Genomic DNA, 27,028 nt, shown 5'->3' on the forward strand with positions numbered 1-27,028 from the left:
CAGAGGACGCTACTTCACCGAGATAGCAATAACCGAAACGTGATGCGTTCTGATCGAATGTGTCGTCGGTTTCCGACAATCAAACGGTCCGCCACGAAGTAGATAATGAATGCGAAAGACGTAAGATAGAATAAAAGGTCGACTACTGGACGCACATTGTCGGTCATTCACTCTCCCAGGTTTATCATCTTATCGTTGACTTTGACTTTGACTCGAAGTACATTCCACCGGCAGTAAAAACCGACCGTTTACCTTGTCCGTTCTTCCGCGATAAAAAAGCAAGCGTATATAAGGGGTGTATCGTTCTTTCTGGACGCAATTTTAGGGGTGAATTAAGAGTTTATATAGAGAGTGGTTATATTTAAGAATGGACAAAATGTATTTTATGAATATCTAAATAATAAATATATTTAATGCCAACCCATGGTTCTGTTTTGAATTTTTTATTTAAACCACGCTAAGAAAAGAAATTCCAATTAATTTTTCTATTCGCGTGTAATTACTTCTAATAAATAAATATTTCTAAAGAACATTGTTCCAAAGATGAATTGCAGACGTGACAGCAACTTGGAGGCAAGAAAATTTTTTATTATTTTCGGTGTGCTGAATTCAAACCTGTTCATGCTCGTTAACGATGGAACATTGTATCCATTCTTCAGTTGTCTTTTTCCTAGCGTTGAATACGAGAATCCGCGAAGAAAACACGGGGCTGATTAATAATGGCCGATACTACTTCAACATTAGTAGCGGTACATCCATTCGCGCGTTCTTTTTTCACACGGGTATGGGAAGCGTCGCGCATTAGCATAACTTGTGATTCTACTTTCAAACCGAGATTAATTATGCTCCTAATTATCCTAATTTAATGCGTAGTTAGTTGCACTTTCATGCCGTCACGTTTCTTGAATTATTCGATCGAGGGGTAGAAGAAGAATACGTCGTTGCCACATAGTAATTGTAATTGTTTTTTATGGGCCGTGATGCAGTGTTAATGATAATTCAAAGACCACCTATACTAATCGTATTATTGCTTAATATAATTGTAATTAAATACGATTCAAAAATTACTTTTGCTTCGAAGAAACAAATTAAAAAATTCGAAAGTTCTTTTCATTCTTCCCCCTACTTTTTCATACAGTCGAGAACAATTGATAGAGTTAATCACATTAAAGAAAAACTACCACTGACCTATTCCTAACGTTTTTAGAGTGACTGTTGGCTCGTACACGTTCATGTTGATATTAGTGATCTATGCAATACTGGTGCAACAAAGCGGTTAAATAAACCGGTGTATTGCCTCATATTACACAAGTAATTTCTAGGCTAATATCCCATACGAAGCAATCACCTATATCTCAACACCCACATTTTGCTTTAACAACAGCATTTATACTGCCCGTCGCCTCCCACCCATTCGCATGTTTCTTGTTTTTATCTTGCGTAATAAGGACGTTCGAGGATAATAACAACATTTGATTATCGATACGTTTCATTTTACCACCGTTTTCATGGCCACGTTCCACTATGTTACGCATATCCGGGTAACCAGCAGATAATCCGGATTTTTAACAGGAGAAACGAACAGCCGAAACTGGTAGTACCGTTACCAGTAGAAAATACAGTTTTTGGTGCCTGGTCTCGTCGTAATTCATTTTTAATTGCCCACGACGCGGCTCCCTCGACGACCAATCGCGTCCGCGCGTTCCCCCATGAAAATTTTTGTGCCTCCGTCGGTACGTCGACCGACGCGCGTGCATTACGCTTTTAAGGTGGCTGTCACAACGATTGTTCGCCGTCGTATCGAACAAGGACGCTTTTCAAGGCCAGCACCCGGTCGTGCAAAGAGAGAAATATTTATTCGAGCTCTTATCGCGGAAGGCTCACGTGTTATTGCCAAACTGGACGGCAATGTATCGTCGTCTGCGACTGCTATCGGACGAGGAAGGTTCAACATCCAATCTAAGGTCGCGCGACGCTCGTTCCGCGACTGAAAATTTGATCGATATTATTCGGTTCCAAACTAAGCCCTCTTTTTCTTTTTTTTTTGGTTTCTACGACGCAACAGAAATTGCATTTTATCCTCTAGAAAACCAAAGTTTCGACTTTGTGGCGTCCATAGCTTCCTGGACTCGCCGCCAGAGGGACCGTTCTTCTCGCAAGCACTCGACCAACCTTCCATCTACTTATATCCTCAACCGTACGTCTTCCACAGGATCCCCAAAGTTTTATAAATGATTCGCTAAGCAAAGCAGTATAATGAAAATGACCTTTACCAAATTTTAGAACGAAACGTTCCGCATTCATAAATGCCGCCAAGAGTTAATTTACTGTCTAACATTATAGTCTCTGTTGGATCTGTCCACAGTTCCGTCAGTATATTCGTAGCGTTAATATATATGTTTAACTGTGCTTTATTATCGCGTTGAAGCCGCGTGCGGTTCTTGGAACTCACGTGGAAAAAGAAAACACGTTTCGATTCGCTCCCACGTGATGCACGAAAGCACTCGCGAAAATAAAATTCGGCTGGCTGCGTTAGACGTCTGTCTGCCACGTCGTGTTTACACAACGGCACGTGTGTGAGCATACGTCTGCGTGTATTTTCGAAACCTTGTGAAACACCGGCGAATGCAAGTTTAGTTCCTCGATTAAGTACGTATACGCTGGTGTCGTAAGTATTTTTTGCTCTACGACGCGGTGAAAAAAACAGTCTGCCAACAGTCATTCAAAATTCGCGATTTATCTTTCGAAGGAGCTTTATTTGTATAAAGTGAACGATAAGATGGCGAGCTTATCGGGCGAAATAATATTTACTTGTACATCGTGTGAAAAAAAAATATTTGTCACGGCTTTCGGGAGTGAATCTGCATATCTGGATCGGTGGGCGTTCGTTAAGAAGAGACTTGTTAAATTTATCTTGACCTTCAAGTTTAAGGTCAAATTTCATTGGTTTCAAAAATACGATTTATACGCGACGCGCGATCTCTCTCGAAGTTTTAATTTTCTTGTCGTATTTTTAAAAAGTAACGGGCAGCGTGGTATCGATACGATCGTCGTTTCGGCGCGTAAAATTATGCGCGATCGTGTCTCGAGATATCGAGAAAGCGGTCGAAGATTTTTCAGTAGCGATCGAATTCGGTGGATCGTTAATAATCGGGGCGGCTACCGTGACAAAGAAATCAGGGTCACTTTCGCAAATTTTAGAGGGAGTGGTGCCGATCGAGTCCTCCGGCTGACCAATCGGTTGCATCGGACCGCCAAACAAAGCGAAGAGAAAGGATCCGAGGATAACGTTAACCTAGGGCAGGACTACTTTCCAAGTTAATCGCGAAATGTCTAACGTTCCCCTCCGTGAATATATTACAACGCAACGATAGGCCTAAAAATACACCAAAAACCTAACCTAGCTTTCTCTTTAATATTTACTTGCTCGACGGCGTAAATTCCTTTTATTGTCTCTATATCAGCTGTCCGATTACATTCGATTTCAATGAAAAATTCTACTCCTCCCGGCTATTTGCTATCATTTAGCAGGGAAATCACACCAGGGAAAAATTTTAATGCAGGATTCTAGAGGCCAAAATAAGACGAAAATCAAGAATACCAATTTTTTTATGGAGGCTTCTTTAAAAAATTAACAATTAAATTCAAAAATTTCAAATCGTTCTGGAAAAATTATTTTCGGTTGCGGGGGTCAATTATAATCATTTTTGGTGAATACACATACCTCCGAAATCCTATCCATTTTCGAGAAAAAAATTCGAGAAGGTGAGAAATTTTTCGGCAAAAAAAAATTTGTCAAATCATTCTAAAAAAATTATATTTAGTTGCAGACGTCAATTACAAGTATTTTTGGTCAATAGACATAACCCCGAAATCCTACTCAGTTTCGAGAAAAAAATTCGAGAATGTATGAAATTTTTCGGCGAAAAAAAATTTTTCAAATCGTTCTAAAAAAATTATATTTAATTGCAGATGCCAATTACAAGCATTTCTGGTCAATAGACATACCCCCAAAATCCTACTCAGTTTTGAGAAAAAAATTCGGGACGGTGTGAAATTTTTCGACGGAAAAAAAATTTCAAATCGTTTTGGAAAAATTATTATCGGTTGCGGGGGTCAATTACAATCATTTTTGGTGAATATATGTACCTCCGAAATCCTGCGCATTTTCGAGAAAAAAATTCAGTAAGGGCGGAACTTTAAATGTTAATAACTTTTTAACAAAGCCTCCATCTACAAATTGGTATTCTTGATTATCGTCTTATTTTGGCCTTTAGAATACCCCATTAAAATTTTTCCCAGGGTTGGCCGAGCACCCTGTATTTGCTCATTCGATATTAGAAATATTCTTCCGCGGTACAGCCGTCCGTGGAACGTCATCGAAGTTTTAGAAAGCTGTGACCGAGTGTCCACGGTCCATCAACAGATAACTGTACTACGGACACGATTTTCCGTCTCGCCTGGTCCGTCTCAGAATTAATTTCACGCGTCGCCACTAAACTGCCATTTCACGGTCTTCTCTTTCTATCTTTTATACGTGGACAAAATAACGAAACGTCGAGCTACTGTTTTACTACCTTTTATTCCAGAATTGAACATTGTCGAAAACGATTCGTTTCCAATTTTTTATACGCAGTCAAAAATTAAAAAGCGTAGATAGTCTCGAGCGTCGCGTTCGTCCGAGTTCCGAGGACGTTCGTGCGCCTAAACTTTCGTTCGACAGCGCTCGCACAAGTAAAAGTGCATTGCTATGTACTAATGACTTTCCTTTTCACTGTGCGTCGTAACATCCACTGCCGCGATGTCATAGACGAGCAAGCGAATCTTCGGTACCGCGTTAGGAAAACAAATCATTTCCTCGTTCAACGTACGATCACAAATATCGAGTTAACGTAAGAAAATACAATTATTTATATATATCATTATATCTGCACGAGAGTATTATCAGCGAACTGCTGAGGTCATCCCGATGAAAACGAGTCCAAACACGACCTTGTTCGGACTATAATAATTATACGTATATTTTCAAAATTTTTAAAAATAGTTCGAACAACGTGTAACAAAAAATGATCCGAACACGGTCGTGTTTGGACTCGTTTTCACCGGGGAAATCTCTCCGATCCATTGATAGCGCTTTTAACAATTTTAATTTCAAATTGTCGTTCGCAACAATCCAAATGCAGATTTAGAAAAGGTTGTGCTGGAATGAGAGTTGTAAATCGATCGTGATAGCGAAGGAGGATATGTAGAACACGATCGGCCAGGAGAAAACTATTGGCGACAGAGTGGAAACGAAAAACTCAGCCGCGACAAACGATCGGTTTGTTGCTTACGCAGCTAATTGGTTCTCGTGGCTCGTGCGTCACGTCTCGTGTCCCAGCGAATCAGCTGGTCAGCCAGCGACAGATTTCGCTGGCCAAGCGCGACAACGATTGATCTCTCGACGCTGTCAACGGCCTTGCCACGTCGCTGACACACCGGTTCTCCTCGGCTTACCGAAGTTGAGCAACGCGCGCTGGGCGCGGCCTGTCTTAGGACCAGTTTACAGTTACTCCAGCCGCGCGTCGAAGAAACTGGCCTATCCTCCAGCGATCAAAACAACTACCAACGGAGCTCTCGGCGCTGAAATCGCGTGGAAATCGTCACCGGCTACCTGGAAACTACGCGCTGTTAGCTAAGAAGTTTCCAACCAGGAGAAATTTCAAATTTTCCTCATCGAAATAATATTGTTGCTTGGGAACTATTTACCGTCAGCCACGAACATTTTAAGTAGAGAAGTTTCAAACTTTCCGGCTGGAAACAACATTGTTTAATATTTGGATGTTATTAGTCATGAAGCTAAGTTGGACTAATTTCAAATTTCTCGCTTGGAAACAATATTGTTGGGCACTCTTTGCTATTAGTCACTTCAAAGAATAGTGTTGAATATTCGAACACATTTTGCCACGTTTAGAACGTCGAGTTAACTCGTTGTGGCCGGTAGAAGCGAAGAACGAACGATGGAGATTGAACGAGTCGTTAGCGGCGAAGCTAACGGTCGCACGTTGACGCGTGTCGGGCAGGAAATGCAAAGCAATCGAGCGAAAAGCAGCGATAAATTTCGCAGATGTTGGCGTCGCCGCGTAAAAGGGAAAACGCATTTTTGCCGGTGGATTGTACTTTCCCCTTTCATGGGAGTATTCCTCTTTCATAAGTCCGTTTCACGGACGAACAAGTCCCGGGGAGATATGTGACTTTCCGACCCGAGATCGATACGAGAGAAAGTTATACGATTGCGATCGTTGGTGTCGAAACTGCTTACGTAAATAGCGCAGTCGACCGATGTTTCAGGATCGCGCGTGATTCGCGGCCGCTATCACGTGTACGTGATTTTACCGTTCCTTTACGCGAAACTACCGAACCAGTTATAGCGAAAAATACATTTTAATAACATCGTGTTTGTAATGCCCATCGAACACTACGTTGTTACGATATAACCTAACGTTAGAAAGAAATGTTTCTTGTTTGCTCCACAAAGAAAGTTGCCCATCAAGGTGGTGTGCCCACCCTATTGTATCTACTTCCACGACTGTTGGCTGAATCGCAGAGTACACAAAAGAAAGATTCTTTTCGAACAGAATGTAATCGCTGAAAGAACTTTGCCCGCGAACACCGTCAGTCGGCCATTTGCTCGACACTGTCGCCACCTATCGGACACCGGTGCACGTAATCCTCGTCTCACGGAAACTCCCGACTGCACCCGACTGGGGTGTTAACGCATAGACAGAGATTGCGTATGCCGAAATAATTATCAAATAGACGTTTTAAATCGACGACGAGGATGTCAACTTACAATTCTGCGAATGGTGTACTACTTAATTAGACTTTATTACGTGGCTCTCGTATTATTAATCGTATTGCTTTCATACGTTCGTGTATTATTAGCAGAAAAATTCAGCCCGTCTCTGCACGGAACGTTTTCCTCGTGGACGAACTCGCAGAAGCTGCGAGAGCCAGGCTTAGCTGGCGAGGTCCCGAGCCTTTATCGAATGACCAAACGAGCGAGATGATTCTCATAGGACGCCGGTGCTCGTGATTCGCGGGACAGGTGCGAATCAGCCAGCAGCATGGAAAAGCTTCGTCCCCCAACGATCACGGCGTTAATGAGGCGGATCGATTCGAACGAGCCAAGGCCCTTAAGAGCTTTAATTGTTCGGTGCCGCCTTCGCCATTGGAGGTCAAGGTGGAGTCCACGAACGGTCGATATCGCGCCTGCGCTCGCGCGATCCGCGCGCGTCGCCGGTGAAAAACGGAACGATTTCGCAACGAATACAGAATTCGACAATTTTACTTGTCAAAATAAATAAATAAACATACTACATCGAACGAACTTATATTACAATCGTGCAGCAAAACGTTCTCCACGCGAATACATCCGTACAGAGGATATCTAAATTCAGATGTATTCGTTATATTTATATAACGCTCGTACGTTATTTGTGCGGCACAAAAGAATATAAATTTAACAAATAATCATCCATACGAGAGTTGCTCCTTTTAACTCGATTCTCCTATTTATAATAATAGAACGTTGTTACGCATTCAATTTTTCTCAAAATAGCGACGAACCTGGTCATCGAGAACGTTGTATACGAGAGTGCAGTATTTTCACCGTGGATTATCGTCTCGCGAAAAAAAAATTTCAATTATTTTTTGGTCATAGCGACGGGACGCGTCTCTCAGTGGAAGCCCGGGCGTGCTCGACGCGTAAAATTCGGCGCGCGTAAAAAAGATCAGCCGTGACCTGGGCCAACGCGTGGCGCATCGCGGTAGAACCGTATCTCATCCCCACCGCGAGCAGCTGTTCGGCAACCAGCTGAAATTCGCGACTGCGCGGCCTTGACTCCTCTCCCGCCGACAGAAAACGTCTAACGAGGCCCCCCTGCGAAACGGAGACCCATTCTCGGGGCCCGGTGTGCCACGATGGGGCCCTCGTTAGGTAATCGGGCCGCGTCCAACCGTCCATGACACCGTCCATCATACTCTGCCCCCCTCTTCGAGCGCTGGTGTTTGCAAATCGAATTACAATTTCGCGCAACCCTTCCGGAGCGACGGACAGTCCTCGACGATTACATTTTACTCGAATTAAATTCGTACAACGATAAATGTAACAGTATCGCTAAATTCAAGGAATTGTTTTCTTTTCTTTTCTTTACGATGTTAATTTATTGGAAGTTTTGCACGGCGAGTATAGTGGGTGGAACAAATGTAGTGATCTATTAACCACTTAACGGTCGAGTTAACTCCGGTAACCTAGTTGTCGGATAATCAAGCGAAAACTTAACGACGAAAATAATATAGAGGATATAGTAAAAGACGAAGGTGGAGGAAAATTTTAGAGGTTATATTTGAATCGAACGAGTCATGATTCTAGTCTCTGCTCTGAAACTAATTACGAGCATGTCAATTCTCGTCCATCCAGTTGCAAGATGGCTAATTATATCCTTTCAAAAAATTAACCTAATTCGTCATGTCGCAATCGGTTGCGTAACGTGCAGTTTTAACGTCAGTAAGAAATTGCAAATGGGAAGACATCTTGTCGAACTTGTTAATGGTAATTACTAAGTTCACCGTTACTCGTCCGTTCTTGCATATGTTGTTTTCGCGTTTTCGAAGGCACGGCAGATTCCTCGAAAACGTGTATCTAATAAACTACTATAGTTTATGGCCGAGAAAGAAATGTACACTGCGAACCATCGTTCGTTGTACAGAGAGGAGGGTGATTTTTCAATTCAAAAAATGACGGGAATTGCATGGTAAATTTTTGTTCGACACGGCGAAAATTTACTTTGAATTTATCGAGCGCGCGCACACTCGACAAAGCCGCCATCTGTTCGCGCGCATTACTATATTTTTCACGGACGGCATATTACATCACGTGTATCAAAGCCATTTAACGCATTGTCGTATGCTAACCACTTCTATGTTCGCTAACTAACGCGTCGTCGAATGTGTCTTCATCATTAGTACGCATTTTTTGCATTTTGAAACTTTAGGATCCTCCAATTCGTTCAGAAGTTACGATGTTTTAAACCATACGCATGAAATTTCTAACCTCACATTATATTTTCAAAAAAGAATTTTTTTTCATGAAAATGCGTAGGATTTCGGGGATGTGTCTATTCACCAAAAATGATTGTAATTGACGCCCCTAGCTAAAAATAATTTTTTTAAAACGATTAGAAATTTTTTAATTTTGTCGAAAAATTTCACACCTTCCTGAATTTTTTTCTCGAAAATGCGTAGGATTTCGAGGGTGTGTCTATTCACCAAAAATGATTGTAATTGACCCCTGCAACTAAAAATAATTTTTTTAGAATGATTTGAAATTTTTTAATTTTGTCGAAAAATTTCACTCTTACTCGAATTTTTTTCTTGAAAGTGGGTAGGATTTCGGAGCTATGTCTGTTCACAAAAAATTATCGTAATTGACGTCCCTAGTTAAAAATAATTTTTTCAGAATGATTTTAAATTTTTTCCAATTTTGTCAAAAATTTCACACCTTCCTGAATTTTTTTCTCGAAAATGCGTAGGAATTCGGGATTATGTCTAATTACCAAAAATGATCGTAATTGACGCCCTTAGCTAAAAATAATTTTTTCAGAATGATTTGAAATTTTTTAATTTTATCGAAAAATTTCACAACTGCCCGAATTTTTTTCTTGAAAGTGGGTAGGAATTCGGGGGTATGTCTAATCACCAAAAATGATCATAATTGACGTCTCTAGCTAAAAATATTTTTTTCAGAATGATTTGAAATTTTTCAATTTTGCCAAAAAATTTCACACCTACTCGAATTTTTTTCTTGAAATTGCATAGGATTTCGTTGCTACGTCTATTCGCCAAAAATGATCGTAATCGACCCCCGCTACCGAAAATAATTTTTCGTCCACGGTATAGCGTCCGCAGTTTTATCAATTCTGGTTCAATAAATCAGTCTTGCGTCAAGGGCAGTCGCGGAAACCTTGATTCTCGTTATCCGGTGCGATTAATTGGCAATGGGGAAAACGGTTTCTTCCACGGGGCGGAATACACGCGGTCAGACGGGTAATTACTCTCGACAAGGGAGGGGGAAGGACCGTTTCAAGTGGTGTGGATCCGCGGATGATCGGACCCCGCGGGCAAACAAAATGTTCGACGATCAATCACGGGCCGAGCCAAACGTGTCGGGTTTCGCGCTCGCGAGCGCACTCTCTCGTTGCTCGGTGCACGTCAAATTGAAATGAATTGCACGATGGAAAATAACGTCACGCTCGCGGAGTTTTCATTCCTTCCGGGCAGGTACCAGTTTCGTAATGGCCGATCGCGCGCGACCGCCCCGGCTCCCTGCCTTCTCCTCGCTCATTAGCCGCAGCGTCAAACCTTACAAGGTCGACGTAGCCTATAGTTTCCAAGGAGATGCTTAATGAATATACATCTCCCGGCCTTCTGAAGAACTTGCACGCATTGTCTATCCCCGTTTGCATTCCATCCGTCCGTGACTGCGATCCCGAAGGCGAGAGGCCCGACCAAGCCAACTTGGCAACGACAAATCGAGAGATCCCGCGGACTTTTCTGCGATCGATTCCGCACCGAGTCTTCGCGGTCCTCGCCGGGCACCAAGGACCTATTTATAGGAAGATACTATATACGAATTCTCGAGACAGGGTCTGGCGGACGATTGGACACGAACTGACCCGATGGGAACGATCCAATCAGACTATGTACAGCATTTGTCACTTTTGGCTCTTCAGTGTGTCCAGCAATGGGCAAAAATAAAAAAACTGAAGTCCACGTTTTATAAATTCTTATATCACAAAATGTTAACAAAGGAACGTAGATTTTAACACCATAACTTTTACTGAATTTACCAATTTGTTGTGGAAAATAATGCCAGAAGTTTAATGCAATTTTCGGTGCATTTTCTCAAACATGTGCCATTTACCGAAAATTTGTGTTTTTAATTTGATTTTTGCAATGTGCATTATTATAGTACCTTCCAAACTACTAAACAATCTTTTTACAATATTAACGATTGGGTCCCAATTTTTTATGTTAAATGTTTATGTCGCCGAAGAAGCAGAAGATTAAAATGGCAGGAAAAGTTGGAACATACGTCCAATGGAAGATACAACCCCTTTTGTCGAGCAATTTAACCCTCTAGGACTCCTGGGGTGACTCCACGTGTTTCTAGATTATTCATAGCTCGCTTCTCTCTTCTAAAAATACAGATCATCGATGGTTCATTGTCCACCTGAATAACGCACCGTCAGAATTTATTGATTTTTTTTTATTTAACTTACAACTACTTGTTTGTCTCTGAAGACGGAATCGACTTTGGGATATTCTAGACGTTTGTCTTCTTTCAGTAGTACAGGTCCACGTATGTCTCTCAGACGCGCTACGAGTAATTTCTCAAACGTACTTTCGAGACAATAAAACAATAAAACGCACTTTGGTGATTGTTTCTTGGCGCGTCGAACAAGTCAAAGGCTGAATCGTAACTGGCGCGATCAAGGAGAGGACCAAAAGTGGAAACGTGCCTTTTTAATGCGTCTCGAGGAATCATTTAAGAAACATTCGCGCGTTACGTGCAATTAATCACGATTTTCGACATAAATTACAAGCGAAAATCGTCATACGTTGAATATTCATAGGTACAAATGTCATTCTTGTACGTCGTCAGCCCCATCGTGTGAATACTTGTCACTTTCGAGCGTCCATTCGATAAAAAGAGTCGTATTTTCACCTATGAATATTCATTAAGACAGAAACAAAGCGACTAATTTATTATTTTCGTAATATATCGTACGACGACGATGTATTTTATTTTTTCTGAAGAATTCGTAGCCATGGAGAGGAATCGAATCTTCATCTACCATTTTGTTAATCTATTTTCGAGAAGAATACTCTAGACATGTTGCAACCAAACGTAAAATCTTGACGTCAAAAATCTCGAAACGAGTCGAGCTTCGCGTCGTTCGATAGTTGGATCGAGACAATGTTTTAATTTTAGATCGATCGTTGCATTCGAGCATTGGCCATTGAGTACGAGTCGAGCTGACAGTGATATTATGAAATCATGAGAAAGTATATATATTACATTCTACGAGTTTTTATAAATAAACTGCTAACTATAAATTGTACAGAAACTTGAAATCGTGTAAAAGGTCTAAAAATATATTTGTATTTTCCTCCCCGTAACTGTAGTTAAACATCTTCTGTGTGCGTGTGAATGGTATCCGAAATACGTAAATTTTAATGAGACGCTGTGCATCTGGAAATGGTCTCATAACACCTAACGTAAATATAGTCGTACGTCCCCCGTAAGGCGATCGACGATTATGGCGAACAGGAACGATATTTGAGAATCTAGTGCGGCAAAGTCGTTCGAATGGTACTTAAGAATGCGCATCAGCGCCCCCTACGTGCTTAGATTTTCAAACGATGATCGAGCAGCGCAACAGGGAATCGGATGGTTTTATCGTGCCGCGTAAGTATCAAAACAAAGAAGATCGAACGCGTTTCCTACGCTCGCAATGTCGGTGTCATGGCCACCGACTTATGTCATGCTGTTCCGCGCGTGTGTTGCCAATGGAATCATTTTGTGCGTAACTCGGTGAATTGATAGCGCGCCGTTAGAAATATCCGCGTTCGTTTCCGCGAACCTCTGCTCGAAACGCGTGCAAAATAATTACAACGCTCGTGGCAAAGTTCGTCGAGAAAAATATCGAACGCGATGATTTAGCATATATTAAACAATTCTGTAGTTTAGTTCTGGAGTAAATTAATACGCGATTGTGTTAATTATAAAAATGCAACGTTGTTGAGTAGATGTAAACAGCGAACTGCTTGCGAAATCGTCGAATATTTAATAATCTTCTAAGCAAGCTCGTTATGGAAAAATTACTGCGTCATAGATTCCAATTGTTTCCGAGGAATTTCTGCACCGTCGATGAAGCAATTTGCAAACCATTCCATTGAATAAAGTGCGTGTTCGAGTTAGAAAATGTCTTCATTACCGATACGATGGTTTCGAAGTGCTACTACTGGATCGTATAAATTACGAGGTAGTTATTAGAATGTTCAAAATTCAGTAAATATAAATTACTAGATATGTTCATTGATAGTACGGTGTATTTACATGAAGCTGATTAAATTATACAAATTATGAGACGCTTATTTGCAAAGGTAATAAGTTATTAAAAAAAAAAAATTTGATAGAAAAACGTGAATTTCGAACGTGTTCGCTGGTAATGCAGTTCTAATTACAGCGCTTCTATCGGATCGCATAAATTACGAGACAATTATTTTCCGTGCAAAAGGAAAATGGTATTTGCACTACAATTTTCTGTGAAAAAAAAAAAGAGAACAGTATTCAATGCATGGTGCTGTCATGTCGAAAGAACGAAGGAAGGCAGAATTAGAATGTATGACTCCATTGAATTCAGTAAATTACCAGACGTTTGAATTACCAACACAGCATTGTATTGAGTTAGGTCTGCGGAACAGCGTTAAATAAATGCGACTTAAAAACTGTTTTTAAGAAAGTTCTAGTCGGCTAAAAAAAAAAAATAACAGAATTGAAACGTATAATAGAATAAAATACGAGGATATCGAATTTCTCACTGTACCGATTTCACGATTTCACTTTCGTTAATAGTATGCATTCTCGTTTAAAATTATTTCAAAGACAAATCTAGCAGTGAATGAGACGAACTATAATTATCATAAACTTTAATGGGAGATTCTAGAAGTCAAAATAAGACGAAAATCAAGAATATCACTTTCTTGACTGAAGCTTCGTTAAAAAGTTATTAACAATTAAATTCAAAAATTTCAAATCGTTCCGGAAAAATTATTTTCGGTTGCGGGGGGCCATTACAATCATTTTTGGTGAATACACATACCTCCGAAATCCTACCCATTTTCGAGAAAAAAAATCGGGTAGGTGCAGAAATTTTTCGATAAAAAAAATTTTTCAAATCGTTATAAAAAAATTATTTTCGGCTGCAAGGATCAATTATAATCAGTTTTAGTCATTACACATACCATCAAAATCCTAGGCACTTTCGAGAAAAAAATTCGAGATGTGAAATTTAATACGGAAAAAAAAAAATTTTAAATCGTTTTGGAAAAATTATTTTCGGTTGCGGGGGTCAATTGCAATCATTTTTGGTGATTAGATATACCCCCGAAATCCTACCCACTTTCTAGAAAAAAAATTCGAGGTGTGAAATTTTACGACGGAAAAAAAAATTTCAAATCGTTTTGGAAAAATTATTTTCGTTTACGGGGGTTAATTACAATCATTTTTGGTCATTACACATACCCCCGAATTCCTGCTCATTTTCGAGAAAAAAATTCATTACGATTGGAACTTTAAATGTTAATAACTTTTTAACGAAGCTTCAATCAAAAAATTGATATTCTTGATTTTTATCTTATTTTGGCCCCTAGAATCTCCTGTTAAAATTTTTCCCAGGGGTGGCTAAACATCATGTATAATTCTAACGAGTGTGTATTTAAAAATTATTTTATGTAAGTAATTCGTTAAATCGTTGAAAATTTCGAGGAGCACCGATAGCCAGCGTAACGAAGAAAGGAAAAACGGAAGAATTGGAACGCATAATTACACCGCTGCATCGAAGCTGATCCCTCGTCGCCGTTGTTGCCGAGCGCACGGAAATACGTACGACAGACATTACGGTGAACGTCAAGTTTACGCAATGTTATTACGTAAGACAGACGGACGTGTCACAATACGACCCGACGTCCCAGAGCTCGAGGAGCAACGCTTATGTATGTACGTCGTTGGCAATGAATCGAGACATCCGCATCCGTGTCTGACGAGGGACGCCCCGCGGAAACATTTCCTAATTTCCACGAATTGTCTTCCAATTAATTTTTAATTTTACTCGATAATCGAAAGTGGGAAACGCCGAGAAACAATTAGACATTTCGAGAATCCCCCAGAAATAGAAATATTGAAGTTTCTTACTTTCTAACTTAAGGGATGAAATCACTCTGTCGGCTGAAAATAAAGGCAATTTTCAAGAATTTTTTACCCATATCTATGAAACTTTTTCTGATGAATCTTTAATGTTTTGGAAAGTACATCTCTTGAAGTACTTCGTGTAAAAATTTCGTATAAAAATATTGATTATTATAGCCTTAATGGGAATCAGAGTGAGAGGTCTCGAAAAATTTGTTGGAAACTGTTCTCTTTAAATTAAATAGTATACGTTTGAAAAATGATTTGAAATTAAATCGTACGCCAAGGGGTTAAATTGTCAATCGGGGGGAAAAAATTCTAGAACAACGGGGGTGGATTCGACAGGTTAAATTTGGTTAGTTAAAGTGACAAAGTGACGATACGTCCTCAATCCGTCACAGTGGTTTGTGTCCATCAATGTTAAAGAAACTATTAATAATATTGTGAGAAAGTCCGGTAGTAAAATGTGTATATATTAATTTAAAATAATTTTGTATAATATCAATTTATTAATTTAATTTTACGTAATGGAAATTTAGATTTCTATTGCGATAATTTAATTTCCATGATCGATTTCAATCACGACAATTCTGCTGTTAACGGGGCGACATATCAGCGCAATGCTTCAAAGAATTGAAACGCTCGAACGGTCTGGAAGATCGACAACCCTCAGGACATCTGTCCTCGGAGACTGTTAATGGCAGACACACGGTAGAAACGGCAAACCGACACTGGTTGTTATGTATTCTCCTTTTGTACGAATTACGCAAATGATATGTAGATTTACGTAATTGATTGGCAGCCAACTAACGTAACGCGAGTTCCTAGAGATTTTCCAGTAACGATGAAACGCAACGCTAGTGTTATGCCTCCCGAGGTTCGGAGTTGGGAAATTATTCCACTCGGAACGACCACTTCGCGATTTACAGATGACGCGAAATTTCAATCCAGAGAATCGTGGATCTTAAACATTATAAATTGCACACAGGACAATAAAATATATCGCTGTAAAATTAATCCAAACGCAAAAATATATTTTATCGTTCGACCAAATAAAATATATCGCTGTAAATTAATTTTTGGGCCACTGTCGCGAGGTTGATGTTTCTATCTCCCGTATTTGCCACCAGAGGGACCGTTTCTCTCGCAAGCGCTCGATCGACTACCCAATATCATGGCGTCTGAGGCAGAAATTTGAGATGGTCGTTGATAAAAATTTACAGTATAGTGTTTTTCTATTTGAAAATTAGAAATTTAAAAAAAATTCAATTATCTCAGAAACGAAGCCTCGAATGAAAAAGTGTTATCCTTGACGTTCGATTTGTTAATAAAATTACATAATTTTCCAATCGTAAGTCCATTCGAATGGCTAAAGCGTCCAAGTTGAGTATAGAAAAATTTGTCAAGCAGTGCCCGTGTCGTCGATGGAAATTCTCGGTGGCCGTGTAAATTGCCGTGTAAACGCAACCGCGGAAGTTTTAAGAACTTCGTCGAAAGCCTTGCCAGACTATATCGCCCGGTCGTAAAAAGATGGAGGTCGTCGCGTGGACGAAGCCAAACATGGAATTATTAAACTTAGTTTGGAAACTAAAGTTTACACTGCGTTTTTTTTCTTGCTGAACGAGTGCATCGAGGAAGCGCGAAATAATTAATCCTCGTCCGGAGAGATTAAAACGGCGTCTAATTGGCCGTAGCAGCCGGGGCGTCAAAAACTTTGTCGTACAGTTCGTTTGTTATCCGTATCGTTTAATACTTTCCATTTAGTTTCACCGGGTAGATCGCTGATTTATTAAACGAGTCGTAGATCCCACTTATTCGCGATGGCTCTTGGTATAGCACTTGAAAGTATTATGCCCGCTGGAAAGTTCTACTCACGCTTCGACGCATGGAGTTTTCCAGGATAGAGAATATCAATAGCTCCGCCATACACGATTATTGACTCTCGTTATGTTCTCACCGGCCATACAGGATATCCGGAGTTTTCCTATACATTCTGCGAGTGGAAATAAGACAAAACGAACACCTTTCTTCCCCCTCCCACAAAGCAACGAGCAAATGTTTAACGAAAAACGTCGCACAAGTAACGATGGATTTTCTATTGCAGAATATGTAAGATCGTGTTTAATCTTATCTGCGTATTCGGGTCGTATTTGCTTGGAACGATTCGGTGCGTCTGATAGTTAATGTCGTCGGTAGCTGGTGCCATATATCACTATCCTCAAATTGTTCGTTTCAAAATGTCCTCCATGTTCGCGGATACGAGCCTGGCATTGATATAGTGCTTCAATTACGAATCTCTCGGAGAAAGTTCTTCTCTAAAAATATTCGCGTTCGAAATCTACGGATATACAGTTACTCGTATTTGCACGCTGTAATGGTAACTGTAAATGAAAAGAAACTTGTTTCTCATGAATTCTTTCCATTCATTTTTGCCTAACGTTGGTTACTATTTACGAAATAGTTTCTTCTGTTGTTTTCATTAATATCAGAGATACAAATCAACGTTGCATCAAATCTTAAACCCTTCGTTCTCGTCACCTCTGATGTGTTTTAGCAGTTACGCGGGTAAAACCCGAGCCAGTCTCGCGCACAAGATATCAACGTTCAGATTTCTAATCGCGCGCCATAATTCCAACGAATTTCGCGCGGTCGTAAATCGCGGTACGCGCCGTCGCGACGACGTACGAACGGGAATGTCTTAATCAAATTAACGACACAAGACCGGCTCAAATGGGTTGAATGAATCGTGACGCGTTGGTTAACAGGAGCCATAGCGGAAGCACATAAATCTGTACGGTTTGAATGAGTTTGGTGTCTCGTTCAAAAGTCTCAATGTCGGTTCAAAAGATTCCCGACTGTTCGCTGGCTCTGTGTTTACCTTTAAAGTTAACGGTCGTTATATCAGATTGGACGTCCTTATACATATACGGAGGCGAACGTGCAGCGTCAGCGTTATCTCGTCGAACGTGCAATGGTTTGGAAGAGATTTGCTCGTGTTTGGAATTTTTGGAGGCAGCTCCTGGCGAAGGTTAATGGCAAAAATGGCACGCGATCGGGTCGAGCGTCTGGGGCTACCGAAAATCCCGGTTCGCGACTAGACGGCGGTAATGCTAACGGCTCATTTCCTGGGTACCGAAACTTCTTGCGGCCTCGAATGCTTAATTTGGCCCCCAACGATCTATTAATAGCATCAATGTAATAAAGATCTCGGCCGTTAAAGTGTACTTGCGGTGTTCAACGAATTCTAACCAGGAAATAGCGTCATTATGGCTATCCAAGACTTTTAACGTTGCCCTTGCACGATACAATCGTTAGCTTGCGTTTCAGTATATTATTAACCCCGTATTAAGGGGGGAGATTACTGTGACGGATTGAGAAAATCGAAATTTTTGTTTTGTCTCTTTTATGACCCTCAAAAATATTAAAGTAAAATTCCGGCCAATTCTAATCAATTTCTGAAGGCCTCTCACTCTGATTCCCATTATGGCTATAATAATCAATATTTTTGTACGAAATTTTTACAAGTACTTCAAGAAACGTACTTTCGAAAGCATTAAACATTTATCGGAAAAAGTTTCACAATTACGCCGAAATACGAAAAAATTCTTGAAAATTGCCTTTATTTTCAATAGACACAGTAGTCCTCCAGGAATACAAAAAAAAAATAATAACAGTCACTCCTTTATTGTTAGAACTGGCTAATTACGAGAGCATTTCTCCAAAATATTAATAATAATTTTCCTTTTTAAAAATTGAAAATTGCACGCGAACACTTGAAGAACCATTTTTGAATCGGGGAGACGAAAACCAAACCTTCCTGGTTCGTTTCATCTTTTAAAAACAAACAATTACGATGCAGCGTTCTATCGCCTAACGCGATTAAGTCAGCCGCGCCCTGCACGCGCGTTAGTTGTTTATAGCTGGCGCGATCGAACAAGGACGATCATGTGTAAATGCAAAGAACAGCTAACAAACAATTTGCCAACGGTTCCTGGAAAAAACGAGATAATACGAGATGTCGCGTTTTCCAACAACCAAAATTCTCCGTTTTCTTCGAACACAGATTATAAATATTGAACGGCAAATAAGATGTAGATTTCATACAGTAAACACTTCGTTGCAGACAAACTGGTTTGCGGCTGACAAGTTCTAATGGACGGCGATGTAACATTTGCAAATTAGAATACGCAATAAGAATTCGTGCATAGCACGTTGTCTCGTAATCGGAATTAGTTAAAGAAGGCTAACCTTCGGAGTGTTTTTTAATTACACAAACAGCATCTGTGGAGTAAACAATGGCATCAGTCTACAAAGTCCTAAAAACTCCGATCTAATTTAATTCGATGAGATAAACAAAGTTTTTACGATGTTGCAAGTGGGCTTTTCCGACCTACAAAGGGGCCAGAATCCATCCGTATATCTTGATATGTCGTGTTTCTAATCAAATACTGTCTCGTTGAAAAGAATGCAAATTGGTCGATATATTAAATTGCATAGTTATCCTTCCCAAATTCCCCGCGTCCTTTCGATCTTATCCGGTTATCGATCGCTCGTGCAAAACTGCGACCCTGGTTCCAGCGCGGTCGCGCGCCTCGTGTCCGCCACGCGCGCCGCGTCTTTTCAGCGCTCGGAACAATGCATCCTCGTGTAAAAAGGGGGAGGCTGTCGAGTGGCGATGGTCAAGGTTCTCTCGCGTTTCGAATTCGTGCCGGCTCGAGGCTCGCGAAATGTTGGCTAGAAAGAGTGGAAAGAGAGATCGCGGAACTAGAAATAAATCTTCCACGCGCGGCGGTCTATTCGCTGTCGTTCTGCGCGCTCGCGCGGCGGCCACCGATGCTTGCACACGGATATTGTTTCGCGCGCGTGCAGTCAGGGCCACGGTGACCTTACTGCCCCCCTCCCTCCCCCGTACCCCGGCTCCGCGATGCCGCTGACGATCCCCGTCCGCGTCCCGCCGGTCCCCGCCGGTACCAGCGAACGTTTTGCTCCGCGGTGCGCGCGGCGCGGCTGGCGGGCAAGGGGAGGGGCACGTGCCACCGATGACGTCACGCGGTGTGCACTGCGACGCGGTGCAACGCCGGCGCCGGTTCTCGCGGCTCGAGATCTAGGTCCATGCGGAGGCGTGCGTCGAGCTGGCGTTCCGTTCTGCGCAGACGCAGCCCCCTGCGCTGCATAACGTTCCAGAAAGAGAAAGAAAAAAACAGAAACGCGTAGGAGCGAACACCAGTATGCCAACGCGCATTTCAGATTACACGAACGCGGAGGAATGTTAATGAGACCGTCCACTATATCTATCAGAATGCACGCGGCTCCGAAAGCTGGCCGTCGAAGGCTCTCGCCAAGAATAAGCGGCTTCTTTTCGAGGAACACACGACAGGGGGAGCAGAAAATCGTTCTTGACGTATAGAGATGACATTACAACCTGTCCCAGGTTCTAATGGATTAGCTCGTTCCTGCAGTGTTCCTGGTAGAGTTGTTGGAGTATTATAGACTCTAGCCAAATAGAAAATGGCCTTGCATGCAATAGTATTTGGGTCGATCGAGTACCCCTCGATGATAAGGAGAACGTTAAGAGGGATGGTAGTATCGAAGCAACGGTTTCATTGGTAAAATTGAGTTACAGCAGCGCACGTGCTAAGGACTACATATGACTGAATCTATCGGCTGACGTCGAAGCTACATTCCTTTCTGACACACAACTACCAAGATAGACATAAGGAAATGCAGTCCACTGCGTTCGTATCGGACTCAATTGGTCGCTCAAGGCCACTTCCTTGACTGTGAAACATGCCAGATACGTCTATTTTTACGTCAAGCCAACTCGTCTCTCGTTTTGGAAGACAGACAGCTTGCGCACCTGCAGATTTTTGCTAATAGACAAAAGAGCAATCACGCTAGTTAATTAATTAACGACCAAGCAACGGTCGAAAATTATTTTTGAACACATTTGCAAATTTGGAATATTTGGTCCTATCGATTTCCGAATAAGCTTTTTCAATGAACACGTTCAAGCTTAATAATTAAAGTTATTTGCAATAAACCTAATTTATATGGACTAATAAATGAACTAATTTTAAAAAAATTTCTACCAACACTGAAACTGGTATTTCGAACGAGCAGCTATATTGTATTGAATTATAATGGTTTAAGTAGAATTAGAGACGACGCAGAATTCGTAGTATGCGATTAACATAGTGTTCACGAGTGTTCAGAGGAATGGTTTACACCAACAACGGATTAGCAAAACAATAAATTGGTGTCGGTTACACTGTGTCATTCGCATAATGGAAAATCACAAAACAACAGCGTGTTTTGATGAGTACGTTTACGAGGATTACGTACGACGTAAAAAGCTACCAAGATGGCGACCGCAGTCTACTTGCGCTAGGCCCGCGCGACATCTTTCCGTGTCGATAAACAAAACCCATTTTCCTGTCCACGAATGACGGAAAGCCCGGATGACACATTGTACATAAAAGAATACGTAGGGAAGGAAGGAGATAAATTACAATTCGTATAACCTGCAATTTAATTGTTCATTCCAACCACCCATTTGGAAAAATACTTGACTAGCCGCAATGAATAGTCTTAGTCAGCATTCAATTATACGTTTACTTCAAAACGCTTTCGACAGATTCGCTAAAAAAAACTAGATCCATCAATAAACACTAATAATATAAGGTTAGCTCTTGCGGTAATTTATAATTACTAGTAGTTTGTGGTAGTGTGTATTATGTAATTTGTACAACTATCGTTGATACGTCAGTTTGAACAATAATTGAAAAGCGAGCGGAGTTGCTTTACAAACCGATCGTACTAGTACGGCGCAGCCATATAATTATCGTAGCAACTCGACGTATGAATCATCGTAAAATAAAAATCTATAACCCCTGCTAGAAGGGAACAGCCGTAAATAATAGGATTATAGCTCGACTTCGTCAAAAAGTAACGGTACGATGGTACACTTTTTAAATGAAAATCTGGAATTTATGAACGAAACGATGACTTTTCATTTACGCGTCTAGAAAATATTCCAGATTCTCGTGCACTTTGGCGAAAGCATTCTTTGCAAAACTATATCAATCCGAGCGAATAATGTCAATAACCTTGACAAAACGAGAAAATCGTCCGTACAAAGTGTCACGGATCGAATCAACCCCGGTGTAAAATCATCGCTAATCGACACCATTGCAGAACGAGAAGGGGACCTTGAACCGTTTCCGCTTCCGGTTGCGCGAACGACCGACGCAGACGAATTTCGTCGAAATCGTAGATCGTTGTCTAACGTGTCGCGATAACGTCAATGTCGCAGCAACGCTATCAACGACATTAACGTTATCGCCTGGCGATTAAGGCGGACGATTTCGAGATAAAGTCGAGAAGGAAAGCAGACAGACGATGCTACGCAACCAGTGATCCCTCTGTTCGAATTTTCACGAACTCTTTATTTATGCAGGATTCTGCGAATTTGAGGTTAGGGTTACACGAGCGTCGAAACGACGTATGTACGTTTCTGTGTTCTTCCTTGTCTTACAATTGAAAACCACGAAGGACAGACAATACTCGACGTTTCTATGTCCTTTTTGGTTATTTTCAATTGTAAGATAAGCAAAAATATAAAAACTCACGTCGTTTCGACACTCGTGTGCCCCTTGGTTTGAGCTGACCTCAGCAAATACTAGCGACACCTTTGTAATTGGGCCGAACTCTGGAACGGTGGCGAAACTTCGAGAAGCCGTCGGTGTTTCGTTTCAGAGAACGAGATAAGGGACACGAGCCCAGACTCGATCTAGACACACCGAGTCGGTAACATCTGAATACATATATTATCGCTAACCTGTGGCTGTCATTTATTTTACTCCTTCTGCTACCGATAATGTTTCCTGTTTTTGAGAAAACTCTCCACACTTTCTAGGGTTCTGTCGATAGCTTTCGATAGATTCTAATTGATCGTTACGACTACGGCTGCAGTAATGGCGGCGCGAGCGGATTCAACGACAGCGAGAGGTTAGGAACGGTCGTTTCGCGAATCGTTCTCCCCTGGTCGATTCTTTCACCTGTCGGCGCGATAGGGAGCTCTCGAACGACCTTGATCGCCTACCGGGCGGATATCTTCGACTCTGTCAATTGGGTCAGGTGCGCGGATACTCTCGCGGAGCCAGTGAAAGTGGTCGCCCGGAACGTCGAAAATTATGTACCGCCACCTGGAGCTTGTTGCACGCGCAACCCGGTTGCCAGCTCGACGCAATGGCGGACGCCGCGCGAAGAATTCGAACGGTACTTTGACCAGGTCGCCGTTCCACCGAGATGAATGAGACCGAACGAGACTTCGCGGTCGGTGAAAGTAGGAGGAACCTTCGGGCTAACTGGGTTACGAATGTTCCTCGCGATCCCCGGGATGCTACTTGGCATTTAAACTTGGCCTCGGGAAAGAACCGAGCATTCGAAAGTCGAGGGTTTTTCGTGCGAGCTCGAGCCGGAGTCCATTCGAATAATTGTCTCCGAACGTGGTCACGGTCGAACAGCCACGGACGAAGTTCATCGAGCTGCGCCCGGCGACCGCCATCTTGTATTTTTACGATCTACGCGTTGCTCCACTCATCGAGGTTAGGATTACAAACTTTCGGATCGAAAACTATTTTTACGTTAAATAATTGAAACGAAGGTTGTTTACGTGTCTGCTATCTCCCTAGTCGTTAGTCATTCTTTATTGTCGAAAGTAATTGCGTTTGTTAGTCACGATTACGCGTCAATTGTTAATAATGATTAATGATTAGAGTTAGATAAGAAACCATAGAATGTAAAATAATAGAAGACGATAATAATTCCGCAACTCCTATTTACTTCGGTTCGATACAGTCTGAATCATTCGATCAATTACGTATTTACTATTTCTACCGTGTACTGAGTCAGTGTTGAGAGATTATCAACGTGTCGCACGCGTAAACAGCATTTTTAATATTACGACGAAGACCGGATGGAGATTGCTCTTGGATTAAATGCAGATTTTGTGAAAAAGGTTAAAAGACGCGTCACTCGGGGAGACTCTTTATAGCACTTTGCAACTGTCGGAGACCTCGAAGACAACCTTTTCAGCATACAAATTAGGATGAAATTTTCACTTTCGTAAAAATAAAGTTCCCATACGTTGGAGGAAAACAACTTTTTCTTGGGAAACAAAATCCCTAGGCGTAAATTTTAGAATGTTAATTCCCTGGATTTAAGTCACGACAGATTTACAATCAAGCATGCCGTGAGTCATCCAAAAGGGGTACACACTCTCTGTTGTTTTTTAAAATATATTTTCTGAACTTTCGGAATTCTGGCGAAAGTGGCGCGTGAAAAAGTTCGCGGAGCTTACCTGTTCGCTCTCGTAGGTCGCGCAGTTCGTGGGTCCGTTCTCGATCGGGTCTCGATTCACTTTCGCTCGGATCTGAAAAACCATAAGGGGAGCGTGGATTAGCTCAGGCCTTCCTATTTCGCTCGTGGGGCTCAGCTCAGCTATTTTCGGACCCCGTCGGACCGTTTTTCCGCCGACTTGCACACCGACGCGCTCCTAAGTTTAGCGCACGGCGATAATACCCCAAGGTTCAACTTGTTAGCCATCTTACGAAATACCGAAAAACGCCGCGCGCGTGTTTACATCCTTGGCTCGATCGCGACTTATGTCATCGCCGTGGACTTGGCGCGGGTCTTAGCACCAGGTGATCGACGATCGATATGTACCAACCCTATTATCGCCCTTCCAAAGGATTCACGGATCGTAAGGCCCCTCAAACTTACACGCAGGAATCTTACTTTTGCAACCAGAAATTTGCTATTGGCGCTAAAAAAATCTTGGAGGATTCTGGTAATTTTTGTAAACTTGAAAGGACAATTTATCTAAAAATTGATGGAATTAGAAATACAAAAAAATGCCTCTTGGACTTAGATGTCAGTGACCTTTTAGTTGCTACTGGTGGTCGTTCACAATGTTTAATAACATTGTTTATAAAAAAAAGGTCACTGACCTCTAAGTCCAAGAGGCATTTTTTTGTATTTCTAATTATATCAATTTTAGTTGCTACTGGTGGTCGTTTGCAACATTTATGATGAACGAATGCTTACAAATTTTTAGGAACTTTATTTTTTGACTCTTGGAACTCTTTTTGACTCGTCATCGAGAAGAAACATTGTTTTTCATTCATATAATACTATAAAAGCACAACACTGTTCGCTTTTATGTCTAAAATTCCATCGTACATTAGCCTCTTTCCACCATTTTTACGACCTGTATCATTTTCCATCTCATAAACGCGTTCGTAACAATACATTCGACGCTAAACCAGTGAATCATATCGAAAGCAAACGCGAGACACTTTCTTCTTATTATTATAGTGTCGTATATGTACAAAAGTCGTTTCTTTTGATCTCGAATTAGTTAAATTATAAATATCCTTCACTGTTCCTTTTATATATATAAGTTGAACGATCATATATTTTCCAAATAATAAAATTATCTCGTATCGTTTGCAAGCCATCTCGATCGTTTCTAGTTTAAATTCGTTGAATATTTGTATACAACGTTAACGATAAAACTATTTCACGGTGATTCGAAAAGTTTCGTTCCGGGGATCCAAACCGTGAAAAACGAGCCTCGAGGGAGACCCAAATCCATTTTAAACGAAGATCAATTAAGAGTCATGGTGGAGCCTAACCCACAAACTCGAGGTCTCGCAACAGGCTCTAAATTTGTCAATACGACTGTTTCTTAATACCTGGTCACAATACGAAAATTTACAAAAATAGACGAGCGTACAGAATATGTAATTTAAATAAAACGATTGGTTTGGTACGCTCCGAAAATTGCCAAAATAAAATATCGAAGCTGGATCGAAAATAAATTTATGCAAATTTTGAGTATATTGAATCGAAGCCAAGGGTGCATGCTCCACGTATGATTCACGAAAATTAACAAGAATCTTGAGATTGGGAATTCCATGATCCATAAAACGAATAAATAAGTGAAAAGATAAAAATCGTGTTTAATTTGTTTTCCAGTTATTATTATTCCGTACGATGCGACAGATCCCGTGAGTCACTATTGCTGCGTGTCTCGTCGGTCAGGGACGAGGCTCGTGCCAAAACCTTGCGCGATCGATCGTTTCCCCGTAATTTCCTTCCCGTCCGCGTATTCCGATTACAAGCGGGATCGATGGCGTTGCAAAACGTCTCCGGTCGTTTACGCGCAACGTCGAAAAGAGAGAACCTTCTGGTATCCGGGAATCCTCCGAATGCTCCGCGCCAAGTTAACGGTTGTGGCCTTGCCACGCTCCAACGATCGAGAATCTCGCCGGTTCGCGTTTAGATTTTCATTTAGATCTGAACTCCGCCTTGCGATCCGACGATTACGAGTTACCGTTACCCCTTGAAACGTGCCTTCTGAATTTTTACGAGCGGAGAACCGGCGCGAAATCGTTTATCGCTCGTCCCGGTTGTACGCGAAACCGTTTCGGGTGGCTGAAATAATTTTTTCCTCCCCAAAACGAGCCCCGTCGCGGAGTCGCGAGTAATTCAATTCCAAGGATTCCGCCTTCTCGATCATTCTCGTCCCCGAGCACGCTCGTGCACCGTTTCCGCGTTGCTAAAATCTCAAAACAGGGACGCGCTTCGGGGAAACGATAATAACAAATATCGTCGTGGTGAAACTGTTTAGTAAACATTCGAGATACGGGTAAAATACAACGCAAACAGATGCTGTGCAATACCGGCGAGATAACTGCGGAGTCGTTGCGATACGCGGCGAAACTCTTGGTACCGCGATCAACACTCCACATCTGGATCGACGGTGGTTGATCTAACGACTAGCACCGTTCGTCGGTCAATAGACCTCTCGTCGGTTGCGTTCATCGATTGTCGTGATACATTGACTGGAAGGAAACCGTTTCATTGATTGTCAGGTCTAGCAATCGTCAGACATCCTCAAACATCTTCAAAAACTCGTCAAACAATCATCAAGCAATTGTCCAACAACTG

The 27,028-nt window shown here is 41.5% G+C and overlaps 1 protein-coding gene across 2 annotated transcripts in view; it reads right to left on the bottom strand.

Annotated features, from left to right (window-relative positions):
- LOC122398463 (zinc finger protein 395) overlaps nucleotides 1-27,028 on the bottom strand; it is a 113,231-nt gene that overhangs the window by 9,143 nt on the left and 77,060 nt on the right. For both annotated transcript variants that reach the window (XM_043398317.1, XM_043398316.1), the window contains one exon: nucleotides 24,375-24,446. In XM_043398317.1, the coding sequence (XP_043254252.1) occupies nucleotides 24,375-24,446 (72 nt within the window). The remainder of the gene's footprint in view (nucleotides 1-24,374; nucleotides 24,447-27,028) is intronic.

Source organism: Colletes gigas, unplaced genomic scaffold (assembly GCF_013123115.1).
Source record: "Colletes gigas isolate AHSC1104 unplaced genomic scaffold, ASM1312311v1 Colletes_gigas_Sc00011, whole genome shotgun sequence".
In the NCBI taxonomy this organism is placed as follows: domain Eukaryota; kingdom Metazoa; phylum Arthropoda; class Insecta; order Hymenoptera; family Colletidae; genus Colletes; species Colletes gigas.